We start from the raw sequence: 12,985 nt of genomic DNA, 5'->3' as shown, positions 1-12,985 counted from the left end.
TGATTAGGCTTATAACAACATTTAGCACTTACTGTATTTTTCAGAGTTTAAAATGCACCTTTCCACCCCATAAAAGAGTATGTGTGTTCTTCTTTACTTAATGAGTTAATACTTAAGCATAACTCAAAATTGTAATGACAAATTCTGAAGCCTGGTTTAATTATTTACTAATTAGGCTTATAACAATATTTAGCACTTACTGTATTTTTCAGAGTTTAAAATGCACCTTTCCACCCCAAAAAAGAGTCTGAAAGTCTGGGTGGTCTTATACTTCAAATGTAGCTTTTTTTGAAGCTTTTTTCCCCAATCCTAATGAGGTGCTAATGATCTTCCCAGCTCTTGTCTTGGGGGAGAAGGTATTTCATTGTTAATAGCTCTGAAAAAAAATTTCCAGCCCTAATTGGGGTGCTAACAATCTTCCCTGCTTGCAGGCTTTTTCATTGCTACTCCCTCCGAAGAATGTTTTTTCCAACCCTAAGTCTTTGGGGAAAAATTTTTTATTGCTACTCCCTCCAAATAAGTTTTTTTAAATCCCTAGCCAGGGGATAAAATAATGTGCTGAAGCTGACCAGGATGTTAGCCAGATGAATACTTGGTAGGCAGATTTCCCCCCCCCCTATTTTCCTCCCCCAAAACTAAGTGTCTTATACACCAAAAAATACAGTAACATCATACCATGCAGCTGCATGATATTAAAAAATTATTCTGATTTTTAAAGTTATTATTTGAGCTGTTCAAAGAACTTTCAGTATGGGACTAAAGCTATATACCGTCAATAATCAAGCAGATGCTTCATGAAAATAACCAACCTGCGTGTTTGATATGGCCTTGTGTTTATTTGCTTCAGCTTTACGGGATGCCAGGAGGTGACATGGCCAAACCACTGCTAAATCATCAGAAAGCGGACAGTAATTTAAGCCTGGCCCAGGCTGCTGGGAGCAGGACAATTGGGATTCTGGGAAGCGGCGACTTTGCTTGCTCCTTGTCTATGCGCCTGGTGTGCTCAGGTTTCAAAGTGGTGGTTGGAAGCCGGAACCCGAAGCGCAACATCAGCCTCTTTCCTTCTGCAGTTGAAGTCACATGCCAGGCAGACGCCATAAAGAAGGCCGATATCATCTTTGTGGCAATTTTCAGAGAACACTACACCACACTCTGTGACCTCAACAATGAGCTTTCTGGCAAAGTACTGGTGGATGTTAGCAACAATGCTGAGATCAATCATCACAAAGAATCCAATGCAGAATATCTAGCCTCGCTATTGCCAGCCTGCACTGTGGTCAAAGGATTTAATGTCATTTCAGCCTGGACTCTGCAGTCAGGTCCCAGAGATGGGAACAAACAGGTAATGGTTTTGTTTTTTCCCCTTTGGTACGTTGTTGACATTCTGGGAGTCTGAGATTCTCCCCTCCTAGGAAGTAATCATAGTTTGTTTAAACCAGTTTGTTCTGCATAAGGTTCAGACCCATCAGAAACTCTGTAATTTAGCTTGAGAAAAAGGGGAAAGCATCAACCATCTCCACTGTGATGGGGGAGGATCCCAATGAAGGAGGTTGATCAATTAATAACCAATCACTCCTCCCCTCCCCTCCCCATCCTGCCACTGCCCACCTCATTTGTAATTGACTCTTAGCAATTGGATTCATTTATTTATGATACACTGTGTGTGTATATATATATATATATGTACATGTATATATACACAAAGACAAACCATCATATATGTATGATTGTAAGTCATCACAATTACCTTGTAGTAAGGTGGGCAGCCTTTTCCCCCCCCTTTTTAACAACCCTGTAATCCCTTGCATCGAGTTGGAATCAGGGTGGCTGAATGGAGTTGAGCATTTACTGGCTGGATGCCCTTCCTGATGCCTATGCAGAGTTCACAGCAGATATTTTCTCTTTGCTCCCAAAGAGAGAAATAACTGCAACTACCAAGGATCAAACTCATCGTAATGAATATCTGAATTATTTTTGCTACCCAGACGGTTACAGACTTGCATATAGTTCTGCATCTAGAGGCCCAGGTATCAAATTTTGAGCAGCCTGGTAATTGAGATAGTCATTATTATAGAAAATTATAATTAAAACTCATTCATACAAAATTCATTAAAACAAGCCTCTATGGTGCAGTGGTTAGAATGCAGTACTGCAAGGTACTTCTGCTGATCACCGGCTGCCAACAGTTTGGCAGATCGAATCTCAGTAGGCTCTAGGTTGACTCAGCCTTCCATCCTCCCAAGGTCAGTAAAATGAGGACCTAGATTGTTGGGAGCAATATGCTTACTCTCTGTAAACCGCTTAGAGAGGACTGTAAAGCACTGTGAAGCGGTACATAAATCTAAATGCTAAAATTCATATAATCAAGTACAGTGGTACCTCTACTTAAGAACGCCTCCACTTAAGAACTTTTCTAGATTAGAACCGGATGCTCAAGATTTTTTTGCCTCTACTTAAGAACCATTTTTTATTTAAGAACCCAAGCCCGGAAAAATTTCCCTGGAAATGTGAGAGCGGTACGAAGGCCTAGGCAGTTTCCTGCCATTCCCCCTTTAATCCCAGCCATCTCGGACTTTTCTGGGCTGCCAGAGGAGCCTTTCAGTGGCGCTTAAGGAGGCTTTGGCAGTCTAGAGCGAATGGAGCATTTTCCTTTCTCTGGGCACTTGGAGAGGGAATAAACCACTTTGCTGTGGTGACTCCCTTGTGCTGCCTCCCATATACCTGGCGTGAAGTTGTCTGGACACGGAAAGACAAAAGGGGTGCTCACCTCACCTTCTTCCTTCGGCAGCAACTGTCCTCCTCATTTTCTACCTCCTCCTCCTCCTCCTCTCACCCAAATTCCGAGCTTTTATTTCTTTCCTAATGGGTTTGCACGCATTATTTGCTTTTACATTGATTCCTATGGGAAAATTGCTTCTACTTAAGAACCTGGTCACGGAACAAATTAAGTTCTTAAGTAGAGGTACCACTGTATTTCAGTATCTTTTTAAGATACCTCACTAGATGCCTCTTGTTCACAATAGTTCATTGGGAAAAATGCTTATTACCTCATTCAAGGAATGAGACTATCATGGGAAGTAAAGGCATCCAGGAGCACAAAAGAAAATGTTGTTAGGTAAATCAGTTTTCACTGCTGTTTCTGCTGCTGCTCCTGTTGTCATTCATCCATCCATCCACCCATTCATTCACATTTACATCCTGTCTTTCTCCTGAGAGCTCATACAGCAGTGATGGCGAACCTATAGCACGCGTACCACAGGTGGCACGTAGAGCCATATCTTCCGGCACACGAGCTATTGCCCTAGGCTCTGGGAGGGCATTTTCGGCTTCCAAAGGTCCTCTGGGGGAGTCAGGGGAGGGCATTTTCACTCTCCCCAGGCTCTAAACAAGCTTCTGGAGACAGGGGAAGGTGAACAACAGGCCAACTGTGCCCACCGGAAGTCAGGAAATGGGCCATTTCTGGCCACCAGAGGGCCTTCTGGGTGGTGAGGAAAACCCTCCCTAAACATTGAATTATGGGTGTGGGCACTTGGGCGTGTGCAATACCGCAAGTGCATGTACCTTCGGCACCTGAGAAAAAAAAGGTTTGCCATCACTGTCATACAGTATACAACTGACTCTGTTCTGTAGGTTGGAGTGAAGGAGAATAAATGTCCCCAAATAAGCAGTGAATCCCATGGTTCAATACGAAATTAAAACTGAGCTTCTCTGGTCCAAATCTAAAACCTTAACCACTAGGGAACACTATCCTGTTAAGATTCCTTTGGCTGCACCACTGCCTAGGATTCCTGGTTATAATTTCCCAGATGTTCCCCCCTCCTTCCTTTCGTTACAGGTCTTCATTTGCTCTGACAACCAAGAAGCCAAACAGGCTGTTGCTGAAATGGCTCATGCCCTGGGCTTCAGCCCGGTGGACATGGGTGCCTTGTTCTCCGCTCGGGAAATAGAGAATATTCCCTTGCGTCTCCTCCCTGCCTGGAAGATCCCCATCTTCTTGGCCTTGGGCCTCTTCCTCTGCTTCTACACCTACAACTTCATCCGGCAAGTCCTGCATCCTTACATTCGAGAGAAGAAGAACAAATTCTACAAGATCCCTGTGGAGATCGTCAACACCACCTTGCCTTGCGTGGCCTACGTCATGCTCTCCCTGGTCTACCTTCCTGGAGTGCTCGCAGCCATCTTTCAGCTATACTACTGCACAAAGTACCGGCGTTTCCCTGACTGGCTTGACCAGTGGCTACAACACCGGAAGCAGATAGGCCTCCTGAGCTTCTTCTGCGCAGCACTGCATGCTGTCTACAGTCTGTGCCTACCCATGCGCCGGTCCCACCGCTATCTGTTGCTCAACGAGGCAGTCAAGCAGGTATGGTACCCCCAGGAAAGAGATTGGAAAACTGGCTCTTTACTCCTTTTCATGGCATGATTTTAGGAATCCCTACCTCCACTGCTTCATTCCAAATTTACTGCAAACTTGGGATAGCTGGCGGGCTGTATAGGTAGTGCAGTGGTTAGAGTGCAGTACTGCAAGCCACTTATGCTGATCACTGGCTGCCAGCAGTTTGGCAGATTGAATCTCAGTAGGCTCAAGGTTGACTCAGCCTTCCATCCTTCCAAGGTGGGTAAAATGAGGACCCAGATTGTTGGGGGCAATATGCTTATTCTCTGTAAACTGTTTAGAGAGGGCTGTAAAGCACTGTGAAGCGGTATATAAGTCTAAATTATTAGACGTTCCCCAGAGTCCTTCGGGAATTGGGTGGCATAGTAAGTAAGTGAGTGAGTGAGTGAGTAAGTAAGTAAGTAAGTGGCGGCCCCGACCCTCTGGAACCAGCTCCCCCTTGAGATTAGAACTGCCCCCACCCTCCTTGCCTTTCGTAAACTCCTTAAAACCCACCTCTGCCATCAGGCATGGGGGAACTGAGATAACTTCCCCAGGCCTATATGGTATGTTATGTGCATGTTTTTTAAACTATGGGTTTTTAGTTTTAATTATTAGATTTGTATTGTACATTGTTTTTTCTATTACTGTTGTGAGCCGCCCCAAGTCTACGGAAAGGGGCGGCATACAAATTTAATTAATTAATAAGTAAGTAAGTAAGTAAGTAAGTAAGTAAGTAAGTAAGTAAGTAAGTAAGTAAGTAAATATATATATAATTGCTATTACTATTGTCCTCAACTTACAACCATTTCTTTAGTGACTAAAGTTGCAACAAAACTGAAAAATGCACATATGACCAGAGGTGAAAAGCTACCAGTTCGGACTAGTTCGCTGAAACCTGTAGTTTTAAAAAATGTTACCAGTTTGGGCAAACAGCTATAGCTGAAGATCAGCTGTGCAACAACCATCTGTGCCACACGATCTAGATTAGCTAGAAAGCAGGATTTCCTGCTTTCTAGCTAATCTAAATTGTGGGGCACAAATGATTTGCACCCCCCTCCCTTCTACTTAACTTTGCAGGCTCCAATGGCTTTAAAATGCTCCTTTTTTAGTGCTGTATGGTAGAAGCAGCGGTGAAATCTACTTACCTTCCCTACCAGTTTGGAAGTATGCGTGCCCCACCATCACACATGCTTTTTCACACTCTGCGCATGCGCAGGTTAAAAAAAAGAAAATGACGACGTACCGACAGGAAGGCAGAGGCTCACGCTGCTGTTGGTGCTGCTAACAGTTCTCCAAACCACCAGCAGCTGCCGCTAGCAGTACGCCCAAACTGGTAGCATTTTACCCCTGATCAGAAGACATTGTCCAGTGTGAACAGGATTTTCCTGGTTTTCCTTTGCTCTTCTGAGAAGTTAGAAAAAAGTGGCTTCTTTATCTGTAAGAAGTCAAGATCCATGCCTAAGCTCAAAAATCTAAGGTGTAAGTCAGCGGTCCCCAAACTACGGCCCGCGGGCCACATGCGGCCCACTGAGGCCATTTATCCGGCCTACCGATGAGTGACAAGAGCACAGGGAAAAGAGAGAGAGAAAGCCAAAAAAAGGGAAATAGAGGGAGGGAAGGAGAACTGGAGAGGAAGGAAGGAGGGAAGGAAGGAAGGAGAAATGGAGGGAGGAAGGAAGGAAGGAAGGAAGGAAGGAAGGAAGGAAGGAAGGAAGGAAGGAAGGAAGGAAGGAAGGAAGGAAGGAAGGAAGGAAGGAAGAATGAAATGAATGGAGGGACAGAGGAAGGAAGGATTGTTTTGGGGGGGGGGTAATTTTTTTTAAAAATTCTCTCAACATACATTCAAACAACACAGTGTACCATCTAATTTTCCATGAATAAAATGCAATATTTTGTTAGTAACTAATATCAATCATCAAAAAAGTTGCAAAAGTTTTTTTTTGTAATTTTGTCATCCAGTTACATTCATTTTTTAAATTAAATTTCCTCATAATGTTCCTTCAAAAAGTGCAACACCAATTATATTTCTAACTTATTAACCATTATGAATTTCATATATGAATTTCAGACCTTCTCCCCCCTCTAAATAGTACATTCCCATTTTGTTTTTTACTTTAAAACAAGGTATTTGTAGTGTGCATAGGAATTTGTTCATAGTTCTTTTTTATAATCCGGCCCTCCAACAGTCCGAGGGACAGTGAACTGGCCACCTGTGTAAAAAGTTTGGGGACCCCTGGTGTAAGTAGATGATTTCTATGGAACACTGTACATGTAATAGAATGATTTCATTCCAGTTTCTAAATGAGCACTGGTTATTTCACATATCAGCCCAGGCCAGAACATACAGAATCTAGCACTGATGGGGTTACCTAATTTGTTAGTGAAATATCTGTAAGTAAACTACCAAGGTCAGAGAACAGCAAGGACCCCATAGTTCGAGCCCTGAATTACAAGTATTTTTTTCCTATCAATATAGATTCTAAACCTGATGAAGTTTCATTGAGGCCATTGGACCTCAGTTCTACTTAAGTAAGTGAATAAGAGATGCAGTGTAGAAAAAACAAGGTTTTTCATTCCATTCTAACTTGCCTCTTGCCCTTCCTGTATTTGTTGCTGGGAACACAATATCCCCACACCCCAGCTTTTAATTCTGTTCCTGTTTCTTTTTGGTGATTTTTGTAAATAAATCTCAGGCCAGTTCTCCTGGCCTGTTTGTTTCTCTTCTTATGCTAGTTATTCCTCTCCCCTCCCCACTTCAGCCCCGGCTTCATGAATCTCATTGATTTAACAGAATAAATGGAAGGAGCTAAGTGTCAGTCTCTGTAATATAGTACAAATCCCATTTCTGAGAGGGTTTTTTTTCCCCATTAGCCTGAAGACTTCTCTCCCTAAAAGCATTTAAACCAAATCCCATTAAGCCCCTTAAGCGGCCCAGTATTCGCGGAGTGATGCTTGTGGTCTTTGCTTGAAACTGGAGCCGCTTAGCCATTTTAACTGTATCTTTCAAATGGCAAAGTGTGGTTTGATCTTCCAGGCACTAAGTTCCTGGCACATTCTTACAGAGGCTGGTGAGAGTTATAGACGTTCTTTTTTCCTTTATGTTGGTAAGTGAAGGTTAAGTAGGAGACACAGTTCTGCAGCAAATTCATATTTTTTGCTTCAAGTCACATGTATCTACCAAGAAAAGGAATTTATTTATTTATTTATTAGATTTGTATGCCGCCCCTCTCCGTAGACTCGGGGCAGATTGGTCAAATCACATGGCACCATTACAAAGTTTAACTAAGCTCTGAAGCTTTTCCATTGCAATATTTTTAGGCCAATATCTATAGCAGTTGATTGGTGGATTGATACATGCACATCTCTAGGAAAATACGACTTTAGTAAATGAGTAGTTAATGCACGAAACTCACTACCTGACTCTCTACTATCATCACCTAACCCCCAAAACTTTACCCTTAGACTATCCACTGTTGACCTCACCCAATTCCTAAGAGGTCAGTAAGGGGCATGCATAAGTGCACCAGCGTGCCTACCGTCCTACTAGTTTCTCTCTTACTAGTTTCTCTCTTACTAGTATCATGTATATAAACATTGTTATATCTTTGTATACTACCAAGACAGACAGACAGATAGATAAATAGACGGTGCCTACCGTACCATCCTAAAGTTTCTCTCTTACTAGTATCATGTATATAAACATTGTTATGTCTTGGTGGGTAGGTAGGTAGGTAGACAGACAGACAGACAGACAGACAGACAGACAGACAGACAGACAGACAGATAGATAGATAGAATCATTTCTAAACAGATCATGATCCAAAAAGAATGTTCATTTCAACCTTTGAGAAGCAAAATCCTAAGTAAACTTAGATGCCAATAAGTAAGTTAAAGGAAAATTTGGGAGAGCAATACTAAAAATCCAACACACACACACACACAATACTGCATTGAAAACACAGGTGAATGCTCCTTTTATCCAGTATTAAGAACAATAGGAAGGAAGTTGTAACTGATCGCCAATGGCGCAACTGAAGCACTTGTACTTCAGTTGTGGAAGTCAACCATATGCCAACCTGAACTACTTAAATGTCACTATCACTGTTGAACGATTATGAAACAGCCCATTGTGTATGCAAGCTGTGTGAAGTTGCCTGGGGCAGTGGTAGCAGTGGGCCCAAACTGACTATTACAACCCTTGTGACTATTCCCAGCTACGAAAACTTTCCGCCCCTATTTCTTCAAGTCAAATGGAGGTTAGGAATCAGTATCTGATCAGGAAAAAAAAGTTGGCTGAAGGACAGGCTTCCTTTGTCCAAAATTTCCCTATATCCTGCAGCTGGCAGACATTATATGGAAATTAAGCCCACCCTCGAGCATTATTCAGCTCACCCCCCTGTTTTCCATATCTTGGTTTATTCAACACAACTTTCCCACTGTTCTTTCAGGTGGAGAGGAGAACAGATGCCTGGGTGGAAGAGGAAGTCTGGAGGATGGAGATATATATTTCTTTTGGCATCATGGCTCTGGGCTTGCTCTCGTTACTTGCCATAACCTCCCTTCCGTCCATCTCTAACTCTCTCAACTGGAGGGAATTCAGCTTCATCCAAGTAAGTGCTACAGTTCAAGGTCCTTCTTCTAGAAAGAAAGAATTATTGAAGTCAGACTGGGGAGTGAAGGACACCATATTCTTAGGTCCATTCAGTATACACATAAAGAATTTCATCCCTAGCCAGCCTTCTTGCTAACCAAAATAGGTGAATACATCTTCTGCAGCAGCAGCCCTGGAATGGAGAACCAACATACTGATGATGCCCCCATGAATAGGGGGTAGAAGGCCTTTGGCTCCAAGCCACCATCCCGTGACTTTAGCAGGGAATCTTCCAGCTGCATGAAAATTGCACAGCAGTGCATTAAATAGGCCTAGATGGATTGAAGTCACTGAAAGGCCGCTTGTCTTTTGCGCAAGATTTGGCTTCTGCGCATAGAAACATAGAAGATTGGCGGCAGAAAAAGACCTCATGGTCCATCTAGTCTACCCTTATACTGTTCGTGTATTGTATCTTAGGATGGATATATGTTTATCCCAGGCATGTTTAAATTCACTTACTGTGGATTTACCAACCAGGTCTGCTGGAAGTTTGTTCCAAGCATCTACTACTCTTTCAGTAAAATAATATTTTCTCACATTGCTTCTGATCTTTCCCCCAACTAACCTCAGATGGTGCCCCCTTGTTCTTGTGTTCACTTTCCTATTAAAAACACTTCCCTCCTGAACCTTATTTAACCCTTTAACATATTTAAATGTTTCTGTCATGCCCCCCCCCTTTCCTTTCTGTCCTCCAGACTATACAGATTGAGTTCATGAAGTCTTTCCTGATAGGTTTTATGCTTAAGACCTTCCACCATTCTTGTAGCCCGTCTTTGGACCCATTCAATTTTGTCAATATCTTTTTGTAGGTGAGGTCTCCAGAACTGAACACAGTATTCCACATGTGGTCTCACCAACACTCTAAACAACGGGATCACAATCTCCCTCTTCCTGCTTGTTATAGCTCTAGCTATGCAGTCAAGCATTCTACTCGCTTTCCCTATCACCTGACTGCTCTGCATGTGCAGCAAGTAAAAACTTGTGTGTGGGAGCAAGATTTTGGTGATGTTCACATGCGCAGAAGCAAAAAATTGCCAAAATCTTGCTCATTCGAGCATCCTCACGTGATATTTCTCTTGCGGTACATGCACAGAAGCCATATCTTGTGCAGAGGCACACATGTGCAAACCAGGGGCGTGCAGCTGTGTGCGCATCCTGGATTTCCCTACCAGAACGGCACAACGGATGGTGTAACCTGGAACTCACTACTGGTTGAAGTGCACCAAGTGCTCTGACCAAGATAGAAGGTAGAATCCCAAAACTCAGATGATTATAACATGTTGATGACTGGCCATCCAGATGTTGTCCAATTAAAGACAGCATATATACAAACCTATTATATCCCCACCTCCTGGTTTCCTTACAGCAACAACCACTCTGTGAGGTGGGCAGGCTGAAAAGAACATATGGCCAAATGTGTGGGGATTAAGACCAAAAGCCTTGGCATCCCTAAGAAGTTCAGTCACTGTGGGGAGGGAAAAGAGGTTGTTCATAGAAAAACATCATCTAATGTGTGGTTGTGAGTGAATTGGCTGACTGATTTATTATTGTGAGCCGCCCCGAGTCTTCGGAGAGGGGCGGCATATAAGTCTAATAAATTATTATTATTATTATTATTATTATTATTGGGATTTTAGTAGTAATTTTTAATTAATTAGATTTGTTGTTGTGTTGTTTTTGTATCATGTGAGCCGTCCCGAGTCTTCGGAGAAGGGCGGCACAAAAATCTAATTAATAATAATAATAATAATAATAATAATAATAATAATAATAATAATAATCTTTCTCAACAGAGCCCAATAATAATAGGTTTTACATCTTTAAGAATCCTTTGTATAGAGCAGTGTTTCCCAACCTTGGCAACTTGAAGACATTTGGACTTCAACTCCCAGAATTCCCCAGCCTCACACGCACGCTCACCGCCCTGTTTGTGCATGCGCACATAAAGCCACCTGCCCCTCCCTCCCGCCCCCCTCCAGGCCACCAAGCTAGAAAGGTTGGGGAGCTCTGCTGTAGTGTACCAAGAAGATTTTCTGTATGAAATTTTGACAGTTTCATTGGTTTCAAGAGAGACATTGGTTCACTATAACCTTCAACTGGCATACATCAGGCTGCTCTGGTGAAGAAATTGCAAGCATCCCCCAAGGATGAAGAAAACGAGGGAAACAGAAAAGGGATACTGGTGAATAAAAAGCGGTTGATTCTCAGAAGAGAGAGTTTTCGGGTACCCAGAGCTGTCTCGTCGTCAAAAGAGATCCTAGCAAGAAGCTGTTCCAGTTTAATGAGAGAGAGAGATTTAGCTTTCGTGAGAAAAAGACCAGAGCACTGCCAAAAAAATAAAATAAAAATCGCCCAGAATATAAATAGATTTTTCCGGTTTTGAAAGAAGTCCTAATTTTCGAACAAAATCAAACAATGTCACCAATTACTTCTGTACATCCACTTAGGTTAGTCTTTCTGCTTCCTGTTCTGACATGGCTTTCTGGGCTCTTCTTCTGATTACAGCACTCTTGTAATAAGCCAGAAAGGCAAAAATCCTTTCAAGGTCAATGCTAATGACTCTTTCTGACAGGCAAGGAATCTTCCTGCCAAACAGCCTTGTGCGCTTTTCGGAGATGGCTGCAGTGCCATTGTGTGTAATAAGATAAAGCAAAATACATAAAAAGACTAGCTGAAAAATACCGTGATCTTTTCAGGAAGGTTGACTCACCTTCTGGTTTTGTTCTAATTATGATTTGCTGGATACAGTTAAGTCACAGGGACTGGATGCCGCCATACTAAGGCACATAAGAAAGGGGAGATCCATACTTGCATGGATTTGCTTAAATCTATCAACATGAATAATAAAGAGGGGGCCCATGTCCATAGTTCCCTCTAAGCTGAGCAGTGAGCAATTGCTCACTTAAAAATCATCATCAACTCAGAGTTTTCCAAACCTGCCCAGAAGCCGAGAGGGAAAGAGTGAGAGGGAAGGAGAGAGAGAGGAAGAGAGAGAAACAGATAGAAAAAAGAGAGGAAGGAAAAGAGAAAGAAAAAGAATGGGAGTAAGGAAGAGAGAAAGAAAATCAAAATCTAGTTTGAAACTAGCTCAACTATTTAAGTGGCATTTAGATATTGATAGAGTTGCCCTATTATGAGCTCACTGTTATAGACACACAGTACAGTATTTTATTTTGAAATTCTCTGAGGCAAAACAGGGTGGGTTTTTTGTTTCTTTGTTTGTTTGTTTGTTTGTTTATTTATTTATTATTTCTGTGCCACCCAGTCCCGAAGGGACTGCCGCTCAGACACTATACTTTTCCGCCCCCCCCAAAAAAAAAAATTAGAGGGGACACTGCCCATGTCCCTCTCCAACAAAGGTTGATTTTTTTTCCTACTAGCTGAGGTGCTGCTCAAAGATTACAACACTGATGGCGAACCTATGGCATGGGAGCCATATCTACTGGCACGCAAGCTATTGCCCTAGCTCAGCTCCAACCTGCATGTATGTGCCAGTCAGCTGATTTTTGGTTCACACAGAGGCTCTAGGAGGCATTTTTAGCTTCCAGAGAGCCTCTGGGGGGATGCGGGAGGGCATTTTTACCCTCCCCTGGCTCCAGAGAAGCCTTTGGAGCCTGGGGAGGGTGAAACATGAGCCTACTGGACCCACCAGAAGTTGGGAAACAAGCCGCTTCCAGCCTCCAGAGAGCCTCTGGGGGTGGGAAAAGATGTTTTCGCCCTCCTCAGGCATTGAATTATGGGTGTGGGCACTCACACATGTGCAATCGCACGCACCCACACTCTTTCAGCACCTGAGGGAAAAAAAGGTGGATTACAACATCACACAAGGGCTCCAAAGTTATTGCCCCATGTAAATATTTGATTACAGGTACATGCTGGGTTAGGTCTGAAGGAATTTTAGATGATATTTGAACTAAGAGCTCTGTTAACTTAGCTACTTATGTCTATTTTGTACA

General features: G+C 42.7%; 1 protein-coding gene across 2 annotated transcripts in view; it reads left to right on the top strand.

The window, feature by feature from the left end:
• Positions 1 to 12,985, top strand: part of STEAP3 (STEAP3 metalloreductase) — a 33,535-nt gene that overhangs the window by 17,153 nt on the left and 3,397 nt on the right. For both annotated transcript variants that reach the window (XM_070730965.1, XM_070730974.1), the window contains exons 2-4: positions 848 to 1,342; positions 3,836 to 4,363; positions 8,827 to 8,988. In XM_070730965.1, the coding sequence (XP_070587066.1) occupies positions 857 to 1,342; positions 3,836 to 4,363; positions 8,827 to 8,988 (1,176 nt within the window). In that variant the 5' untranslated portion in view covers positions 848 to 856. The remainder of the gene's footprint in view (positions 1 to 847; positions 1,343 to 3,835; positions 4,364 to 8,826; positions 8,989 to 12,985) is intronic.

Source organism: Erythrolamprus reginae, chromosome 1 (genome assembly GCF_031021105.1).
Source record: "Erythrolamprus reginae isolate rEryReg1 chromosome 1, rEryReg1.hap1, whole genome shotgun sequence".
Lineage (NCBI taxonomy): Eukaryota > Metazoa > Chordata > Lepidosauria > Squamata > Dipsadidae > Erythrolamprus > Erythrolamprus reginae.
Note: the sequence above shows the minus strand (reverse complement) of the source record. Positions and strands in the feature narration are given on the sequence as shown.